At 37.9% G+C, this 22,235-nt stretch overlaps 1 protein-coding gene across 3 annotated transcripts; it reads left to right on the plus strand.

Moving 5' to 3' along the window:
* Positions 1-2,105: 2,105 nt before the first annotated feature.
* On the plus strand, positions 2,106-20,242 carry LOC142641538 (uncharacterized). 3 transcript variants are annotated; one of them, XR_012845420.1, is made up of 8 exons: positions 2,108-2,460; positions 3,393-3,476; positions 5,069-5,209; positions 10,533-10,598; positions 10,949-11,116; positions 18,623-18,952; positions 19,652-19,880; positions 19,995-20,242. XR_012845420.1 is itself a non-coding variant. In XM_075815976.1 (7 exons), exons 1-7 carry the CDS (start codon positions 2,164-2,166, stop codon positions 19,763-19,765), a joined length of 1,200 nt encoding a protein of 399 aa, XP_075672091.1. In that variant the 5' UTR covers positions 2,108-2,163; the 3' UTR covers positions 19,766-20,242. The 3 variants fall into 3 exon arrangements, 1 of the variants encoding a protein (XP_075672091.1); XR_012845421.1 differs by lacking the exon at positions 10,949-11,116 and having other exon boundaries at positions 2,106-2,460; XM_075815976.1 differs by having other exon boundaries at positions 19,652-20,242.
* The last annotated feature ends 1,993 nt before the right edge of the window (positions 20,243-22,235 follow it).

Consider the following 22,235-nt stretch of genomic DNA (forward strand, 5'->3'; position numbering starts at 1 on the left):
TTGTCACTGGACGATAAACCTGTGTCCAGCTCACTAGACCTCACCTTTATTGACATCTCTTGAATAGACCTAAACCAATCCAAGGATTGATTCAATAAAGGGAAAAGATCAGCTAAGACTAACCCTAAGGCACTATCCCTAGGAGTGAAAAACCCAACCATAGGGCAACCACCATCGGTGGACCTAAGAAACGCCCCTAAACGAGTGAAAAGGAAAGAAATAGAGGGGCAATGATGCCTAACCTTAGAATAGTCACACATCAAAAAGGAAAAGAAGAATAGAGGTCTTAATTGAAGCAAAACGAAGGAAAATCAGGTAGTAAAAGAAAAAGAAAAGGTTGTACACGAGGAGAAAAAAGCAAGGCTGCCTAAACTCGGAGGAAGGAGGAAGCACAAAAATGAAGAAAGCATAGAAATGAAGAAGAAAACAAAAATGAGGGAAAAGGAAGAAAGAGAAAGGCATTTAAAGGCTTCCCAAAAAACCTAGACGCGGGAAAACCAAATACCTCATCGAGGAACGTGCCCAAGTCTAGCCAATCAAAACACGACACGTGCCCACAGAGCGTGTAGCGCCATCACGTCGCCATAAATGCAATAAAAATGGAATCCAAAAGGCCACGCTTGACGTGGGGCGACCTTCATATTCTTTAGTTTGTCAAGGGATTTGACGACCAAAGAATGGGGGGCAACTGATGAGTCGGGAAATATTGCTTGTCCAGACATGGCAATGGATGAGAAGAGAACCATAGATGAAGCCTTTATTGACTAAGCCATTACGATTGGACGAAGTAAAGAGAGCATTAACCCAAAGGTCTCTGTATCTTAGCATTAACTGTCAAAAGCGTTACCCAGACAAGGAAGTAAACCGCCATTAATGGCATTCCAATAGCTAGGAGAGCGGAGGCTTATATAAAGCACATCAAGCCAAAGGTAAATCATCAGAAAAATACTCTTACCAATTCTATCACTCAGTTATCTCTCTTTCCCATTCTAACCTTACCATCGAAGGTTCATTGGCTGGCACCATGCCAGTAACCTATTTGTTTCACTTTCTTATCGTCTTGCAGGTCATGCTAGAGCCATCTGGACAATCTTAACGACTGGCGATTGTGGCATCATCTGAGACATTACCTTTTTTTTTTTTAATAATATTATTGGGAACTCTTTCATCTAGGCTTGTGCTAAGTTGGGCATTAAATGCCAAGTAAGATTAAAAAAAAAAAAAAAAACTAGTTACACACTCAAAACTATGTCATTTTTGGGTCCACTAAATCATTGTCCAATTAAACCATGCCACATCATTTAAAGAATACACATTATTAAAATAAAAATAAATCAACAAAGATATTAAGGTTATGTTTGATAACAGTTTTTGTTTTCTATTTTCAAAAACTTGTTTTTGAGAATAGAAAGAAAAAACAGATTTCTCGTATTTTTGAAATAAAAAACATGTTTGGTTAGTCAAAAAAAAAAAAAAAAAAAGCTTTTTGAAGAAAAAAATAGAAAATACTGAAATATGTTGTTATTAGGATTCGAACCCCGGGGCTAACTCATTAAATGAGATGGATTCATATTGAAATCAGACTTGCACTTTCATTGGCTTTGAAAACTTGAAACTGAAAACAGTCTTTTGTCTGTTTTCAATTTCCTTTACAAATTGAGTTTTGAGAACAGTTTTTATTTTCTATTTATTTTGAGTTACTAAATAAGTTTTTTAGTTTCAAAAATAGAAAATTATTTTTGAAAACTGAAAATAAGGGAAAAACAGTTACTAAATATGCCCTAAGCTTTGCTTAGATGCCCAATAAATATTGTAAAGAAACAAAAACTATTTTATTTTTTTTAATTAAACTGATATTGTATGACATAATTTGATTGAACCAAATAAACATATGTATAGGCCTAGGTGTCACTTAACAATCACCTCGAAATGATAGGTAATATTAGAGGACTAAAAAAAATATTAACTTTAATTTTTTAAAAGAAAAAAGAAAAAAAAAAAGAAATTAAAACTTTAGAGGTCAAAATTAAAATAACAATTTATAATCTATTTATTCATTTTTGGCATGGGTAGAACAAGTTGACTCTTTTGGAGTGAAGCTGGCGCCACTAGACCGAAACCTGTGACCATAGTGAAAAAAAATCTAAACTAGATGCTATCCTTATGGAAATTCCATTTCCATTTTCAGAAAAAATGTCAGCCCCTCTGACCCATTTCTTCAAACACCTTTCCTACACACTCTTACGTAGGCGCAGTCGTCTCCTTCTCCACACACCTTACTCCCCCCTTACTCTCTTCCTCACAACAAGCTATAAGGCCAAGGACCCATCACCATCTTCGAACACTGCAAATTCAAAGTTTTCATCTTCTTCTGCTTCTTGTGTACCCACAAAAGTGGAGGAGTCTTTCACTTATCCTTCGTACCTCTCCGTTCACATTCGCTGTCGAAAAGACGTGGCTGTGAGCTTCTTTTCTCTCTCTCTCTCTACCTTTTATCTATTATCAGCAGACATAGTACTAACTAAATGCTTGTATATAATGTAAGTGTATAAATGGTTATTCTTGTGGGGTTTGATTCTGGGTCGAATCTCTTAACATATAATATTTGATTGACATGAAGATATGCATGTTAAGAATGTAGAGAATATTTAATATGTAACTCAACAATAGAATTTTCAAAATATTAATTCAATAAAAATTCATCGGGTAGTTTAATATTAAGGGAGAGCTATGCTCTGTGGTAGACATTTTTTTAAGTGTGACTGTCATGCTTGTACAGTAAGTGATGATGGAGTAATTTTTCTTAAAGAATCAATTACAAGCTTTGATTCTAAATATAAGAATCACCAGAAGAATCTTTTGCAAATAATAAAGGGAAGATATGTTTGTCTAAGTTGTAAACTCACATTATTTTACACAAGATTTCGTTGGAAGCACGTAGATAGATATCTTTCTAAGTATGGTCAATATTCCTAGGATGAATCCACAACTGCTTTCTTGAAAAACCCAACATAGGATAAAATTATGCTAATGCATAAAATCAAGGGGGAAAAACTGAAAAGGAGAAATCAAAGTATAACATTTCAACTCAGGAAAGGTGACTTCATTACAGTAATAAGATTTCAAAGATATTTTTTGTGACTTATCATACTTATAGCAAACATATGTATTTTACTTATTATCACAAAACCTTGTTAGTGTGTGTGTGTAGTACCATACTTGAAATTTCGATGTAAAAAACATATTAACAGGAAGATCATTATATGAGTACTTGTGGCAAAAACTGGTCATATGCGGTTGGAATTAGGGCTTGTTTCATTAGTTAAGGCATTTTTTCAAGTTTAGTGAAATAGCCAATGACTGACTGCATTTTATTTTTTCATGTTAACTAGGATATGCTTTCAGAAGCTCTTTTATGCTTTGGTGCAAGTTCTACAACCATGGATGAAGAAGACACCTTTAAGAATTCTGATGAGGTGGGTCCTCTTCGAATTTATTACATTTAACTATGAAGGCTACTAATACATTTAATTTATTTTTGTTCCTTTCTATTGGTTTATCTCAGTCATGGATGTTAATAATGTGCTCATAAAATATTTTGTTTGAATTTGTAGTCTCTGTTTACTGTCAAAGTTCTTGTATCAGACAATCGAGATATCAAACAATAATGAGAAATGAGCAATAAAAGGAAGACCATGATAAAATTATTTTTTTGGCTCCTCTATCTATGCCATGCTAAGAGTAGCCTCTAAGTCCACTAAATTGGATTAATTGGAGTGAATGATGCAGCAAGATGCTCTCTAACATCTTTAATTAAAAGCAATATAGCTTTGGGACTTAGGATGTTGATGTAGTCTTTTAGCAAGCATATAAAATGCAGACAGCAGTACTTGTGAGCTACAATTGTATGTAGTAGCAAATGCGGAATGGGAAAAAATGAAAAAGTGAAAGATAAACAAATAATGCAATACATTATGGAACCACAGAGAATGAATCTCTTGTGGATTATTGAATGTAATTAAAACTTTGGGTTCCATTTTATGCTGATCCAGCGTTCATTTTGCATGTATGTTAGAATAGCAACCAGAAGTAGATTGAAGTTTTCAGGTGTTTTTCTTATTTGTGATGGTGCAAATTTTCTGATACACTCACTGCTACATGATTCCTGTCAATAGTGGAAAGGAGCATAATGTGTCATTATCTTGTCCCAACTATCTGGAATTAATGGCATATGTCTTACCTGTTGAGAATGAGTGAGTTACAGCCTAAGATATTGGAATTAGTAGATGAATTTGGTTGAGTCCATTTCTAGGAGTTGAGTTTGATAAAAACTGCAAGAATGAATAGTGTTATAAATGTACAATATATATGGTGATACTGATATGTATAACTAGGAGGAGATTCACTACATCATTGTCTATGTTGTGAATTGGCTTGACCATATATGTATACTATATGATGAGGAATGACTTTACAGGCTTCATTCCTGGAAATGGCTTACCTCCTCCTGTTTTAGCTTTTGATATCCATAGCAGCTTTGGTTTTACTGTCCTTTGTTTTCTCCCCACCCCCACCCCCTTTTTTTCCTGCTTGCTGTATGTCTTTTTCTTCCCCTCCTTTCCTTTCCCTTTTCATGTGTTTTTCTTGTGATAATGAATTCATTGATCTCTATCCTTATCCCTCTTGAGCACTAAAGCTAAAGCCTAGTGAATGATAGGAGGATGGTGTTTATTCGTTATGCCACAGCATGCTGACCTCTCAGCGATTTTTAGAACCAAAATTCTTGTAATTTGAAATTATATGTACATAGAAAACAGCATATGTTTGAAAAATATGAGATACTATTTCAAAAGGTGATCCAGTGTTTATACTATATATGATGCCACAAGTGATGCTTTACATAATCGGCAACCCAACCATGACAAGCTAATGTGCACAAATTAGATTGGCTGAACTTTAACAGGTCATTGAGGACATGATAAATTGATAATACGTAATAGAAGTTACAGGCATGACAAAATAAACTCATTGTTTTAAACAGTTTACTTACTAATAAATTTTTATGCAGATTTTTATTGATTCTATATATCCTGAAGGCGAAGATGTAAATTTGTGCATTTTACATGCTGCAAATTCTATAGGCTTGAAAGAGATTCCTCATTATGAAGTTAAAATGGGTGAGCAATATGACTGGATAAAGAAAACTCAGGTTGATTTTCTTTTCATGTAATCTTTCTTGCAATATAAAGCTCATGATTATTTTTTTATTAATTTATAAGTCACTTCTAATATGTTGATCGTGTTGCTTGCTTGTCTTGTATTCTATCTGTTTTATATATGTCATTCATGTGATGTTGCATTGATTTTTGTGATTAAATGAAATGGTTTTCTTTCTTTCATCTTTGTGTATCTGTAGTTGGATAAAAGTGCACTTTTACTAATGGGAAAATCATCAAAGAGCTTTCTTGTGTGGACCAGAAGCCATTAATTTTGCATACTTATTTGCTACTGATCAGTGATGAGTTTTAGCAACAATTTTTTTTTCATAAGCAAGTTTTAACCACAAAATTAATCTACACATTGGTTGTTTGTGGCCTATCAAGCAACTAAAATGAAGACTAAAATTAGGCTCAGATGTACCAGATTAACTCTAAGATATGCTTCTGGAATCAATATGAGTTTTTCCGCATCTTGGCCCACTTTAACACCCCTATCCCAACTCCATTATCCACCCTCTTCCAAAAGCTAGACACTTTTTGAAAAATTTCATTTATTGATAGGAAGGCAAAATGTTTTAACTTAATTTAATTCAAGGCGCAAAATGACCCTGGAATAGCTCAAAATGATAGGGTTTTTTCTTTTTCTGAATAGCACTTGCAGCCTTTGCATTAGCTGATCTAGTAAACATCACTAGGGTGCATAATAGTTTCTTTGATTAACTGGTGGTACAGCATTTTTTTTGGGTACAACATGGTCTTGACAATGTAGATGTACTTGCTGAGGATTTTTTTTTTTTGGACAAAACTCTCTCTTTAGCTGCACTATAATCCCAAAATTAATTAGTAAACCTATAAGGTCAACCTAGTTTCACAACCCAAGATGCTAATTTGGAGAGAAAACCAATGGAGCTATTGTGAATTTGTGACTGCAGCATAAATCTATGATACCTTGTTGTCTTTGGTTCTGGAGAAAGTAGTAGTTTAATCTTGTTTCAGTCCACCCCATCCTACAGAGGTTTGTTGCAGCAGATGACATCTGATTGGTGGTAGGATTCCACTACCTTTTCAAATTCATGATGTCACAGGAAAGAATTGCTTGTATTTTCTTGGCCCCCTTTACCCCTCCAAAAAAGGGGGTGGGGGTGGCGGGGGGTGGTGGGGGGGAGAACTGTTCCACCACTAACGATTGACCACTGCAATGCCTGAGTACTTATAGAAGCATTGAATTTGCCAATCACTATATAAGTATCCACACTAGCACTTAGGCCGATGTAACAACAACAAAGCCTTAGTCCCAAATTTCTTGGGTCAGTTATGGATCCTAAAAAAAATTAGTCAGGTTCAGCCACATGTATTTTTTTTCCTCTATTTTATTCTATTTGAAGCCATAGGCTCCCTTCTATTCAAAATCACCTCTGATGGGCACTGTTATTTTCTCATTCTGTGCTCTCGAAATATTATGTGATGTAGGTGCATAGCCTTCCAATAGGTGATTAGGGACAATGTTATGGTTTCCACTAATGGCTTTCTTTGCCACTAGCTTATAATTATTAATGGGGCTCAAAATCCTTACTGTAAGAATTAATTGCCTAGGATTATAGTTTAGGTACCTGAAATATTATATTTTGAAGTTATCTTTGAAATTAATAATTTGACTACTTTTCTATATATGGCAAGAAGACTTAAGCTAAAAGATATGCTTTTATCTTTCAGTTTTATGTTGAGTCCTTGTGAGGTACTTTCACTTGGTCAAATTCTAGAGAAGTTGTTTCGAAGGCTAGGCTGGACAAATTTTTGTTTTCTACAGATTGGGAGGATAAGTTCCCAACAGTTTCTCAAAGACGGCTGTCTAAATTGTGCTCAGATCATTTTCCAATTGTCCTTGAGGGTGGATCTTTTCAGAGAGGGAGTATGCCGTTTAGATTTGAGAATATGTGGCTAAAGGATGAAGGTTTTGTGGATAGGGTTCGGTCATGGTGGGATTCCTACTAGGTTCACGGTGCACCGAGTTTTATTCTGGCCAATAAATTAAAGCTCCTTAAAAATGATTTGAAAAGATGGAATGTGGAGGTGTTTGGTCATGTTGATGTTCGGATTAGAAAATTGTGGAAGGACCTTAGTGTTCTAGAGAATAGGGAGGAGAGTCAGGGATTATCAGCGGAGGAAAGGGTGGAAATGGGAAGAATTCGTGATGAGTTAGAGAAAGCTACTCTGTTGGAAGAAATTTGTTGGAGGCAGAAATCTAAAGTTCTTTGTGTTAGGGAAGGAGACAAGAATACTAAGTTTTTCCATCGTATAGCTAACTCTCACAGGAGGGTTAATTCTATTGATAGGCTTATGGTGGATGAGGTGTTGTCTTCGGACCCGGCTGCTATAGTAAACTGTATCTCTCAATTTTATAGGCAGCTTTATTTTGAGGAGGTGGCTCACAGACCTGTCATAGATGATGTGAATTTTTCTAGCATCTCGGTGGAAGATGCAAGTTGGCTAGATAGGCCTTTTGAGGAAGAAGAAGTGTTTGAGGTGATCCATGACTTTAATGGTGATAAGGCACCTGGCCCGGATGACTTTTTCATGGCATTCTTCCAGTCTTGTTAAGGTGTTTTGAAAACTAAAATTATGGCTGTATTCCACAATTTCCATACTCAGGCGGTGTTTGAGAAGAGTCTTAATGCTTCGTTCCTTGCCCTTATTCCTAAGAAAGTGGATGCTGTGGAGGTAAAGGATTATCGGCCTATCAGCTTAGTTGGTGGGATGTATAAGATTATTTCTAAGGTGTTGGCTAATCGGCTTCGTAGGGTGGTGCATGGACTTATTTCGGGTTCACAAAATGCTTTTGTGAAGGGCAGACAGATTTTGGATTCCGTCTTGATTGCTTCTGAATGTATTGATAGTAGATTGAAGTCAGGAGTTCCGGGTGTGCTATGTAAGTTGGATGTGGAGAAGGCGTATGATCATGTGAGTTAGGATTTTTTAATGTATATGCTGCAACGTTGTGGTTTCTCAGAAAAATGGAGAAAATGGATAAGGTATTGCATTTCAACTGTAAAGTTTTCCATTCTGATCAATGGTAGCCCAACTAATTTTTTTGGAAGTTCTAGGGGGCTTCGGCAAGGGGATCCTTTATCTCCATTGTTGTTTGATATTGTGATGGAGGCATTAAGTCGTATGTTGGATGTGGCTGCCTCCACTAGGCAATTCTCAGGCTTTTCTGTGGGCAGTACAGCTGGTCCATCAGTAATGGTGTCTCACCTTTTATTTGCAGATGACACTTTGATTTTTTGTGATGCTGAACCTTCTCAGATTGCTAATTTGAGGGCGATTCTTGCTAGATTTGAGGAGGTGTCAGGGCTTCGTATTAATTTAGGGAAATATGAGTTGGTACCTGTTGGTGGGGTACCCAATTTGGAGGCTTTGGTGGGTCTGTTGGGGTGTGGGCAGTCTTCTTTGCCCTTGAAATATTTGGGCCTTCCTTTAGGTGCAAAATTTAAGGACTTATCTGTTTGGAACCCTATTCTTGAGAGAATGGAGAGGAGATCAGCAGGTTGGAAGAGAATGTTTTTATCTAAAGGAGGTAAGGTGACACTCATTAAAAGCTCACTATCGTCCTTACCTACATACTTTCTTTCCCTTCTTCCTTTACTGGGTAAGGTGGCTAAGCGTATGGAGAAATTACAGAGAGATTTTTTGTGGAATGGGATTGGTGGTGAACCTAAAATTCATTTAGTTAATTGGGCCAAGATTTGTAGGCCTTTGCAGGATGGGGGGTTGGGTATAAGACAGTTGGGTAATTTTAATTTTGCCTTACTAGGTAAATGGTTGTAGAGGTATGGCACCGAGACTGATGCTTTATGGAGGAGGGTTATAGAGGCAAAATATGGGAGCATTTGGGGTGGTTGGTGTATGAAGAAGGTGACAAGTCCTTATGGGGTCAGCTTGTGGAGATATATTAGAAGTGGTTGGTTGAACTTCTCTAAACTCCTTGTTTATGATGTGGGGGATGGTACTAGAGTGAAATTTTGGAATCATGTGTGGTGTGGGGACTGTACTCTCTAAGAGGCCTTTCCGGAGCTTTATTGTCTTAGTAGGTCAAAGGACTCCTCGGTGGCTGAAGTTATGGGTTGGTCTGCTGGGAGGTTTCATTGGAATGTGCAATTTCGTCGTCCACCACAAGATTGGGAAGAAGAAGCCTTTGACCGGTTTATGGGGCTAGTCTATTCCTCGTCAGTGAGAGGGTTTGGCCCAGATAAGGTTTGGCCTAGATAAGGTTTGTTGGAAGTTTGCAAGGAATACAGGATTTGAGGTTAGAGGTTATTACAGTTCCTTCTACCCTCATAATCTTGTTTCCTTTCCATGGAAAATTATATGGCAATCGAAGGCTCCTCCAAGGGTAGCCTTCTTTTCTTGGTCTGCTTCCTTAGGTAAGATCTTAACAACAGACAACCTTCGTAAAAGACGAGTGATAGTGCTTGACTGGTGCTTTATGTGTAAGAGTTGTGAGGAGTCGGTGGATCATCTTCTACTTCATTGCACCATAGCTTGGGAGTTGTGGTCTTTGGTTTTCTGCTTGTTTGGTATTCAGTGGGTTATGCCTCGTACTGTTCTTGAGTTGTTTGAGGCTTGTCAAGGAAAGTTTGCGCGACATCGTCACATTGATGTTTGGAAATTAGTGCCTCACTGCTTGATTTGGTGCATTTGGCGAGAAAGGAATGCTAGAAGCTTTGAGGGCTGTGAACGCTCTTTGCTGGAGATTAAGTCTTTTTTCTTACACACTCTCTTTGAATGGAGTGTGGTTTTTCTCATTTTTCTTGTTCTTCCTTTTCTATTTTTCTTGACCAGTGTTCTTTTGTTTCTTGATTTTTGCCCCCATAGTACATCCCCAATGTACTCGGCTTGGCAATTTCTTTATTATTATTAATAATATTCTTACGTTATTTATCCAAAAAAAAAAAAAAAGTCCTTGTAATCTTAGTATATTAGGAAAACATTTTTTTTAGTATATCTTGGGTGAGAAAGCAGTCTAAGATGTTCTATCAGTGAAGTATTTAGTCTGGTATTTTTTTTTATACATCCTTGTGAAATCCTTCTATCTTTACCACATCTAAGTCCTTAACCTCACCCCTTTCTGCATCAATATGGCTTCTGATGGGAACTTAACTAACTATTGACTTAAGCTGTGCCTTACATTATTGAACAATACCTTGATAATGAACACTCTCAAATTTCAATCCATTGAATAAGAACTTCAGTTGAAGTTATTCTTGATTATATTATATCAACATTTTATTCAAAATTTGTTTTCCATTTTTACAGGAATCGTTTCATCCTGTTGAAGTTATTGAAGGAATTTGGGTCGTGCCTCAGTGGAGAAGTCCCCCTGTATGTTTATCTTAAATCAAGTTTTGTAAAGGTTTTGATGCAATGATTGCTCACCATATATGACTACTACTCTGTTGCTTCTGAAAAAAATTGATAGTCATGTGGGGTCTATGTATAACTTTAAGTAGTGAACACCCAATCCTGCTACTAGTATATTCTGCTTCTGAATATTTAGAAAGTTCATGCAAACACACAATCACATCTTTTAAACTTTCGGCTGGAACAATCTCCTCCGTCTTGCATAGTTAACACTCTCTAACTCTAATACTTTATTCACAAAGAAGAACGTGAACTTTAATATAAATGTTGTCATATGGGATAGTTAAAATTAGTTTTGCTTCACCCTGCAGGATGTTCAAGCAACAAATATAGTTCTGAATCCTGGATTAGCATTTGGAACTGGGGAGCACCCTACTACTAAGATGTGTCTATTGCTGCTACACAGGTTAATAAAGGGGGGAGAACTTGTCTTTGACTATGGCACAGGATCTGGAATTCTTGCAATCGCAGCTCTTAAGGTATTCAGTTCTTAATATTATGCTTGACCCAATCAAATTAAAATGAAGCACCCTTCATTGATGTTGATGAGGATAAGCGCTAAGTATTGTTCGTCCTTATGTCGTCGTCCAAAACAAAGAAGAAGTTATATCAGCTCGTCCAAGAACGAGAACACATAAAAGAACTCGTCCGTAGACAACCAAGTTATGCCACAAATAGAACTCTCCATAGACGAGTGTATCTGCAAATGACATGTACATGGACGAGTTAATTATACTTGGTGAGTTTTGTAGAAAATCCTCCATTAGATTCACATGAGCAAAATACGACACGTTGCATGATACGTGGAAGAAAGTCCATATACAATGCCCCATGAAACCCATTTTCTTTGTCAACCACTAGCATTACCCATGATGGTAATGGATCCAAACAAGTAGACCCACGTCTAACTCTCTATAAAAGGAGTAAAATCCATTCACCCAAGGTAAGTTCTAACCATTCACTATTTTCTTTTCTTGTATTCTAGAGAGAAAACTGACTTAACTGTAGGAGGGTCCTTGGCCAGGTCACACCGGTCTCCTTTGACAGTACTTTCTTTCTTTTCAAGATACACAGCCATTACCGTAGCCCAAAGTATTTCAGCCTATTGATTTTCGTGCTTCATCAGTTGGCGTCGTCTGTGGAGATTATAGAGTAAAAAGTTTCTATTAACTTTTTGTTTTCTAAGACAAAGAGGTTGTATGGTTCGGACTAGGTCAATGGCTACTAGTCTAGGACACTAGGAGAGTGAAAATGCCTCCAGTCACCCAAATCGCGCACCACCACCCCCCCATGACCGTCCAACAACACTTACAGTTCATGGCAGCAGCGATGGCAGAACTGACGCAACAGAACCAAGAGTTAACTAGAGAAGTTAATAGGCAACGTCAATAGCATGGAAGAGAACGAGGCCAAAACTCCGGATGTGAAGGTGCTGAGAACAATGCTAAAGGGGACCAGTCCAGGGGTACCGTCACTCATAGGATACCACATTTAGAGAGAGAGATGGACTAAATGAAGAGAGCGATGGAAGAAATGAAGGATTCCATGAGAAGGGTGAACCATGTGGATGATCTTGTCCACAAAACAGATTCCCCCTTCACTGTGTCCATCACCAGCCATCCCTTGCCTTCCAAGTTCAAAATGCCCACCCTAGATTCATACGACGGGACACGCGGCCCTTGTGATCACATTGCCACGTTCAAAACAACCATGCATCTACAAGGTGTACTAGATGAAATTATGTGTAGAGCATTTCCTACAACCTTGAAAGGACCAGCTAGAGTGTGGTTCAGAAAGTTACCGCCAAACACTATAACTTCTTTCCAAGAGTTGAGCAAGTTGTTCGTTAACAACTTTGTAGGTGGACAAAGGCAAAAACGTTCCTCATCCAGTTTGTTGAGCATAAAGCAAGGAGAGAACGAGAGTCTACACTCATTTATTAGTCGTTTCAACAGAGAAGCCTTATTAGTGGATGAGATGGACGACAAGATCCTCTTGGTAGCTTTTTACAATGGAGTTAGCTCGGACTTGTTCATTCATAAGCTATATGATAGGGAGCCACATACGATGGCTGAGTTGATACATTCAGCCTAAAGCTTCATGAATGCAGAGGACGCCATTATTGCTAAGAAGAAAAAGAAAGGTCAACAACTAGAGAATAGTTATGTGCATCACCCAGAGCAAGGTCCTCATTCAAAGAAAGCCAAAGTGGGGGAGAAAAGAGATCGGGACAGCAAGAAGGTAGGGTCGTCCTCAGGACGATATTCCAACTACACTCACTTCGCTTGATTAGGTCTTGATGCAAATAAAGGATGATCCATCTGGCCAGAAAGAATGAAGGGAGATCCTAGCAAGAGGAATAAAAGCAAGTATTGTCGCTTTCATCGTGACCATGGGCATGATACAGACTAATGTTATGACTTGAAGCAACAGATTGAAGTTCTTATCAAACAAGAAAAATTGAAAAATTTCCTTGGACGAGATAATAAGGACGAGAGACAATCAATGAAAGGCAAAGCGGAGGAACCAGTACGTCCACTATTTGGAGAAATAAAGATGATTGTAGGGAGCATGTATACTGGAAGTTCGTCCAAAGCTAAGAAGACCTACTTGCGGGTCATCCAGAATGTTCAACTGTCTGGACGACCACCACGGATGATTAGAGGAGACGAACTAGACATTGTTTTCACAGACGAAGACACTAGACGATTGCACCATCCTCATGACAATGCGATTGTCATCACCTTGGTGATTGCAAATTATACGACCAAAAGGGTGTTAATAGACAATGGGAGTTCATCAGAGATCCTTTATTATCCAGCCTTTCAACAATGAGGATTAACAAGGAGTCACTTCATCCAGTGAATGTGCCATTGATCGGGTTTGGAGGAATGAAGGTTCTACCATTAGGTACAATCTCCCTACCAGTCAGGGTTGGCTCTTACCCACGACAAATCAATAAGGAAGTTAATTTCCTTGTTGTGGATTGTTTGTCTTCATATAATGCCATCATTGGATGACCAACTCTAAATATTTGGAGAGCTACAACGTCCACTTACCACTTGTCTGGTAAGTTCTCAACAGAGTATGGTATTGGAGAAGCACAAGGAGATCAATTAGCTGCTAGAGAGTGGTACTTAGCAATGTTTGCCATGGACGAGCAAATGCAGACGATGAACATTGAAGAAAGGAGAGTGCTAGTTGAACCAATTGAAGTGTTAGAAGATGTGCCGCTAGACAAGTCCAACCCGGAGAAGTTTACCAGGATTGGGATAAGTATGAAGGAAGAGACAAGTCCACTGGAGAAATTCCCGTTAAGCTAGCATATGGAAGTGATGCAGTGATACCAGCGGAAGTTGGATTAACTAGCTACAGGGTGGCCCATTATAAAGAGGAGGAGAATAAAAAACAACTCCGTCTAAGCCGAGGTAAGGATGGACGCAGAGCAAAGGGTGGCATGTTACAAGAATCTGATGACTAAGTACCATGATGCGTTGGTGAAGCCAAGACACTTCAATATTTGAGACCTCGTCCTAAGAAAGGTATCTTTGGCCACTAAGGACTTTGCTCATGGAAAACTGTGACCTAACTGGGAAGGACCTCATAGAGTTATCAATTCTAAAAGGCAAGGATCATACTACTTGGAGGCTCTAGATGGATGGAAGCTGGAACGCCCATGGAATGTGGAGCATTTGAGGAAATACTACTAGTGAAGGGAAGGAAACTCTTCAGGAAGGTCAGCATGGATGAGATTCAAAAGTTTGTTTGTATTATGTTTCAGCATTTATGTTTCAAAACAGTATTTTGTGTTTTTAAGTATTTTAATTCCCTAAAAAGCACTAGCTACTGGCATGTGCTATGGACAATGTCATGAACTAAGTCCCTTTGTATATAAAGTAATTTGAATTCCCTAAAAAAGGACTAAATATTAGCATGGATGAGATATTTGGACGATGCTATATACTACGTCCTTAGTATCCATGGACGATGCTATGTACAGATGTTGTACGTCCACAGAAAATTTTGTGTACAGATGTTGTATATAAAGCAGCTTGAATTTCTTAATTTAAGTGTTTATGATTCTGTAAACTTAGCATCCAAATGAAATGACAGACGATTAAAATCTCTGGTCGCAGAGTATGTCTCGTCATGAGCTATCCTTAAAAAAAGAAAGGAGGCAAATTGTCATAAAAGACAATGGCCAAGGGAAAGAACAAATTTCCAATGGAACTCGTCCAAAAAGGATTAGAGACGAAAGAAAAGCATGCATGCGACATTTCTCATGGACGACACGTCTAACCAGTCCAAATTGTGGATGACATAACCAAGTGAAATTCCAAACATAAGTCTAAAGACGAAAAGCTTAGATAGAAAATACTTGGAAAAAACAATATGAATAAAAACTTTCATTAATAAAAAGGGTGGACGACCATCATCCAAAGATCCTTACGAAAGTTAGGCCTAAAAAGGCAATTGTATCAAGGCTTGTCTCAAAAACATGGACGAGTTAGATGTACTTAGACAAATTCAAATGGTCCAAAACAACGGACCTCATACTTTTAAAAAAAAAAAAAACACTATTACAGGGTAAAAACTTCAACATCTTTTACTGGGGTGGATTATCTCCGGAATTAGGGTCGTCTTGGGCAGGCTGGGTGGTGGCATTATCTTCAACGTTGACATTCTCAGAGCTCATCTAAAGGAGAGAGCTTGCAGTACCAATGTTGAGCTTGATAAAGCTGAAGTCAACCTTAGGGAAGCATTCTTTAGCATCCATATGGAAGTCCTTAAAACCAGCAGCATAGTTCTTGTCCAAAAGGTCCGTGAACTCGCTGGACGCTCTAAAATTCTTGATAGCATCTCCTTGGGCCTTCTCAAGAAGAACGCGAAGCTCGTCGTTCCTCTTTTGAAGTTGGTCAAGATGGGTGTCCTTCTCGACGGCGTCCGCCTTAAGCTCTTCGACGAGGTTCTTCAACTCCTTGGCCTCATCCATGGCATTAGCCACCACTTCAGTTCTACCCCTACAATTAACTTGCACCTCATGAACCCTTGATTCCAGCCTAATTCTTTCTTGGTCCATCTCAGTAGCCTGCTTGGATGCTGCCATGAACTTTGACATGGCCTATATATGCAAATGATTGAAGAAAATGATTAGACGAGAGACGTGGAATATGGCAAGACGAAACGAAAACAAAATAATAAAAAATACCTTGAAGAGATCATGAATAGCAGAATGTTCAAATTCTTTCAAGGACATGTCGTAGCACACAACAATGTCCTTGTCAGTCACAGCTTGTTGAAATCTTTCCCAGGCAAGATCTTCATTCTCAAGAAGGTTCATAGGAACTCTTCTGGACGGCTGAGACGAGGTGGTTACAGCAAGCTTGGACGGAGTGACTTCAACAGGGACGGAGTGACTTCAACAGGGACGGACGAATCCAAGTCATGTATTTGGATGGACGGCTGTTGGGAAGTAGAAGGGATGGCAGAACCTGGCTTGACGAACCCAGACTTGGACGACATGCTTCGTCTTCTTATGACCTCGACTACTTGGAAGATCTCCTAAATCAATCGTCTTGGACAAGGTTTTTCTCGTCTCCAGTTGCAGGACGAGTTTGAGATTGGGTTTCTGGCATGGTCTCCTCGTCCACTAGGCCCTTTCCCTTGTTTTCTTTCGTGGTTGCTATCCTTGCAAAAAAAAAAAAAATGTTAGGTCTTGGTTAAAACAAGTAAGGAAAAGAAATTTTATAAGTAAAGAACTTACGTCTATGAGTAGTGAGTTCGTGAGCTAGAGCTTCAGGAGTCGGTTTAGGCCTAAGTCCCCAAGTGGCAAGACGTTGGAGAGTGACTAGGGAATGGAAGCTTCTGTCAATAAATAGACGAGCCTGCTAGATGCGCTCAAGATAAAACCTGCTCAAAGAAGGTAGTCTAACAGCTAAAAAAAAGGGGGGGGGGGGGGCTAGACGAATACAAAAAGATAGAAAATATTGAGTAGAAAAGAAGCATACCTTTTGGATGAAGGTTCCCTGTTTCTCCAGTATAATGGGGAAATGGATCCCTACCTACTTCAACAGGGTTCCCAACCCAAAAACTAGAGATGAAGAAGAACTCCGTCTTCCAATTCTTAACAGACGAAAGAAGGGACTTAATTATCTACAATTTGTACCCTTGGCCGAGAACTGATAAAAACTTAGGGATTGACTAATTTATGAGGGTTTGTAGTGATAGAGGAACTCGTCCACAGTAAGAGAATGATCCCCTCAAACACTTCCCTCCAAAGAATCTGCATAGAGACGACTAGCCTCCATGCATTAGGGTTAAGTTGACACACTCCTAAACCTAACCTAGTGAGTAGCTCTCTAGCAAAGGCGTTGAGAGGCAACCTAAGTCCCCCCAAGAGGTAAGCCTTATAAATACCCACTACAAATTGAAGGTCACAATACCACTCACCATAGACGGCTAATCTAGGGTTAAGATCGTCTGGAATTTGGTACCAACTTCTAAGGGAGGTAAGTCTTTTTTCATCCGTCTTAGAAAGGACACTAGCAGCACAGCTATAGACGGTTTCTACCTCGTCTACAGTGGTGGACGAAGGAACACTGGTGGAGGTACCAGCTTGTGACCCTGAAACAACCCTTGTCCTTGGTTCTTCTTGAAAAACTTCTAAAGGAACCCCCGGAACTCCGGATGTGTATTGCTCGTCCGTGGTATTACCTCCTTTGCTACTACTACCACTACTTCTACCACTATCATTGCTACTTGAACCACCATCCTTTGTACTATCATGATACTCATCTATCTCCCTATTATTGCTATTGCTAGACGAGGACACTACGATTTCAGACATCTTGAAAAACTGAAGGAAAACCTAGAGATGAGATGGAGAAGATACCTGGCTCTAAACGAAGAAGGCCTAAGGACGCGAGAAGACTTCTAAACGAGGCGCTAGATGACAAATGTCGGAGAAGAAAATATTGGAAATGTAAAAGGGTAGGAGAGGAATTCTACTGTTTATAGGCAACGAAACTAGTCATAGGAAACAACACGACCAATCAGGAGAAGCCACGTGGCACTTTTCTTGAAGGACGAAACGACATGATTGATGAAACTCAGGATTGCACCACGTGTCAACAATCAAGCATAAAATTAAAAAAAAAAAAAATCTGATTAGTAGACAACACAAGGACAAAGGGGCAATTGATGAGGATAAGTGCTAAGTATTGTTCGTCCTTATGTTGTCGTCCAAAACAAAGAAGAAGTTATATCAGCTCGTCCAAGGACGAGAACACATAAAAGAACTCGTCCATAGACAACCATGCCACGAATAGAACTCTCTATAGACGAGTGTATCTACAGATGACATGTACATGGACGAGTTAATTATACTTGGTGAGTTTTGTAGAAAATCCTCCATTAGATTCACATGAGCAAAATACGACACGTTGCATGATACGTGGAAGAAATTCCATATACAACGCTCTATATAACCCATTTTCTTTGTCAACCACCAGCATTACCTATGATGGTAATGGATCCAAACAAGTAGACCCACGTCTAACTCTCTATAAAAGGAGTAAAATCCATTCACCCAAGGTAAGTTCTAACCATTCACTATTTTCTTTCCTTGTGTCCTAGAGAGAAAACTGACTTAACCGTCGGAGGGTCCTTGGCCGGGTCATACCGGTCACCTTTGATAGTGCTTTCTTTCTTTTCAAGATACACAGTAGCCCGAAGTATTTCAGCCTACTGATTTTCATGCTTCATCAGATGTTATAATGAATCTTTTTTAGTGTATTTGCAGTTCTCCTTATATGCATTGCTTATTACCCCAATCCCATTTTTATCTTTCTACTTTCTTGGATTCTTCCCATAGTTCTCATCAATTTTTTTTTCCTTTTTTCAAAAAATTTTCTGTAAAATGATGGATTATTGATAATGCCAACTAATTCTCAAATCCAACTTTGTCATTATGACTGGGAGTGTAGTTTGGTGCTGCCTTATCAGTTGGGATTGATGTAGATCCCCAAGCAATTACTTCTGCACGCCAGAATGCTGCTCTGAACGACATCAGACCCGAGAAAATGCAACTACACCTGGTTCCTGGCAAAACCCGTCCTTCCTCTATGGATGAAAGGATATGTGGAATTGTGGGAGAACAGGAGTCAAATGGAATGGGGGTCATCTCTGAAACAGGGAAGTATGATGTGGTTATTGCAAATATTCTTCTAAATCCTCTATTAGATTTGGCAGATGATATTGTGTCATACGCCAAGCCTGGAGCAGTCATTGGTCTCTCTGGCATTCTATCTGACCAGGTATCTTTGTGTCATAGGTGATTCATTATCATGGCATGATGTGTACCTATGTGAAACTTAAGGAAATCACCTTAAGGGATAGAATAATAAAGTTATGGCCAGTATGGCAAGCTCACCAAATATTTCAGTAGAAATGCTTTTCTGAACTTCTATCATCCTGGTTCTAGTTAAGTTATATTTTATCTAAACCATCCTTTTATTAACACACAGAAAGCACATCATTCTAAAGCTGAAAAGAAATGTCGACTAGAAGTTTGAAACACTTTCCATATTGTACATTCATTATCATTAGTATTTATTTTGTCAGAATTTATTGTGTTGATATAGTGCAGTTATGGGCTTAACAAAAATTAGGGCCAGTAATGCTTAAAGCTAGAGAAACAAAATCCACAGGTTTCTGGGAAATGCTTCTTTGAGGGGTTCCTATGGTTTTCTTAGTGTCCAAGAGTTCCATACATCATCAGCTTTTATACCTTATACCAACCTTACTTTTGTCATTGGACAAATTGGCTTGCAGCAAATGCAAACCAGGGTGTTCTTGCCATTTGCAATATATACAAAATCCCATGAGATGACAGAACATGCAGTTGATGCATTCCTTCAGTGGGATAATTTGGGTGGAAATCTTACATATGAATCAGTGTCAATATAGGATCCTGGATCTGATTTTTCTGATGGTTATGTATGTATTTTATGCAGCTTTCATATATTATAGAGCAATATTCACCATTCTTGGAGGGCATATCAGTGTCAGAAATAGATGGTTGGGCATGTGTGAGTGGCAGAAAGAAAAGAAATCTTGCTGACAGCTGAGGGAACTTTCAGCTTGCAGAAGCATAAGTTGCTTGATTAAGAAGTTGAGCATTTCATGCGTTGCTCATTGCTGTTCAATGCCGAGCTTGTGGTGTCTGGCAGATTTCTACAACCTGTGAGTTGCTACTTGATAGTTTTTTCCTGAAATGTGAAGGAGTGAGCATCTGCTATATCTGAGTAAAAGGCCACCTGCTATTTTTAGCCTTTGATGTCATAATCTGACATGCAGGAATGTCTGGAATGAATGCAGTGCTCCGGGATTTGTAGCAGTGCTGGGGCAAACGGACAACCTTCGTAATAGAATTTTGTGATCTACGTATCAACAAACAAACGAACAAAGAAAGTTTAAAATGTATTTTACACCCTCTAAGTTTGGAGTTCCTTCTAAACAGGCAATAAACTTTCAAAAGCTTGCAATTTACACACTCAACTATTATAATGATGTCAATATAAACTTCTTGTTATTATCCATAACAATTTTGCCGTTAACCTGCCTAAAAATGACGTCATTTTTTTTTATTATCAAAACAACGTTCTTTTTGGGTTAGTTAACAAGATTTTAATGGATGTTGACTGAAGAAGCACCAAAGTGTAAATTGCAAGTTTTTAAAATCAAGAGACCGAATTAGAAGTGATTCCAAATTTGTGTAAATAAAATTTTAGCCAAAAAAGGTAATTATTTAAATTTAAAAAGGTAATTATTTAAAATTTAAACCAGCAAAATAATAAAAATAGTAGAGTTATCAGTGATTCAATGAGTAGCACTTGAGGTTGTTTCAAGCAGCATCTATGCATGTTTTGAGTGCTGCATAGACAATCTTTGATAATTCAGCTTGGAACTACGATATGGTTGATGAAATACTATGAACAATTGCAAATAAGTTGTCAATTCCTTTTCAGTAGTTGTTCTGATTTGTCTATTGGAATAGAATATCTTTTCCACTATTGTGTTTGTGTTTAGATATATTTTGTTCATAGTGGATCCCAAATCTGGAAAAAGAAGGGTTGTTGTGCATTAACAGCTAACATAAACCTTAACTATAATCTCTATTCCTCGTCACTTGTACTCTGTCATGGAAAAGGTGTCTTACACCTTAACTCAATTTTCAATGCACATTGTACCTAGTGAATTTCGAATGCAGAATCTCACTCTTCACTTGTTTTTATGGAAGAAAAATAGGTTATTTGAGTTGAAACTCGGTTCACCTGAAACCTTTTTATTTTTCCCATATATGAAAATAACATAATTGATTTCTTTACAATAAGTTTCAACAAAATGGTCATTATGAACATTAGTTTTTGTAACTAAGTTCTCTATGATGCATCAATCACTGAGATGGGAGATTAAAAAGAATATTGCACACACTAAGTCATTCCAAATTGAAAGCTAGAAGACCAAGAAAATAAACATGTCCCCAAGAAGTATAGCTATACAATAACAAAGCCTCAATCCCAATTTTCTATTTGAGATCATTTATAGATCTTAGTAGATTAGTTCAAGTTAGCCACCTATATTCTTTTTCTCCGCTCTATTTTATTCAAAGTCACAATCTATGTTTCTTATTTAATTAATGTTAGGGGCATGCATTCAACTCACCACTGACAAAATTGACCCAACTACACCTTGGGTTGGATTTTTGTGAGCTTGTGGGTTGGATTGAGTGTAATTTAAATTTGAGTCTTGGGTTGGGTCAAGTGTGGGTTGATAGTTGAGTGTGTAAATTACAAGTTTTTGCAAGTGGTGGTCAAGTGCGTGTCTATATATATATATATATATATATATATATATATCTCTAATTTTATCTAATTATTTGTATTTAAATTATTAGTTTGATTTATTTTGGTATTTTGAGAATTAGCATTGATGAATTTAAAATTTTAGAATATAATATATGCATGTAATGTAATTATAATATTTATTGAAAAAAAAATTGGTTAAACAATTTACGAAAGCCCGAACTGTTTTAAAACATGAAACATATAAGTACAACCTAGCTACTTAACCTCAACTCATGTGGGTTGGGTTGGGTTAGGTTGGGAATTTCTCAACCATACAATGATGGGTTAGGTTCAAACATAGTTTTTAAAACCAAACCGGAGGCAAAACTGGATTTGCTTCCGGTTCTCGGTTTTATCTGGTTTTCCCTTGTTTTACCTAGTTTTTATTGGTTTTTACCAGACCAGACTGGTATCCGATTCCCGGTTAAATTGGTCAAATCGGTCAGTCCAGTCCAGTTTTTAAAACAGTGGGTTGAAAAAACCCCTCCAATCCAACCTATGCACATTCATAATTAACATCTTCTTTTTCACTATTTCAACTAATGTCATATTTTTTATTACGTATTAAGTGAAATGGTATCCCCTTCTTTGACATTCACAGTGAACCCTACTAATTAAATTAATGGTGGGATCTACTATGAATGTGAGATAAAGAAGTACCATGTCACCATACTCTAAGAGTATCTATTAT

This window comes from Castanea sativa, chromosome 6 (assembly GCF_040712315.1).
Source record: "Castanea sativa cultivar Marrone di Chiusa Pesio chromosome 6, ASM4071231v1".
In the NCBI taxonomy this organism is placed as follows: Eukaryota; Viridiplantae; Streptophyta; class Magnoliopsida; order Fagales; family Fagaceae; genus Castanea; species Castanea sativa.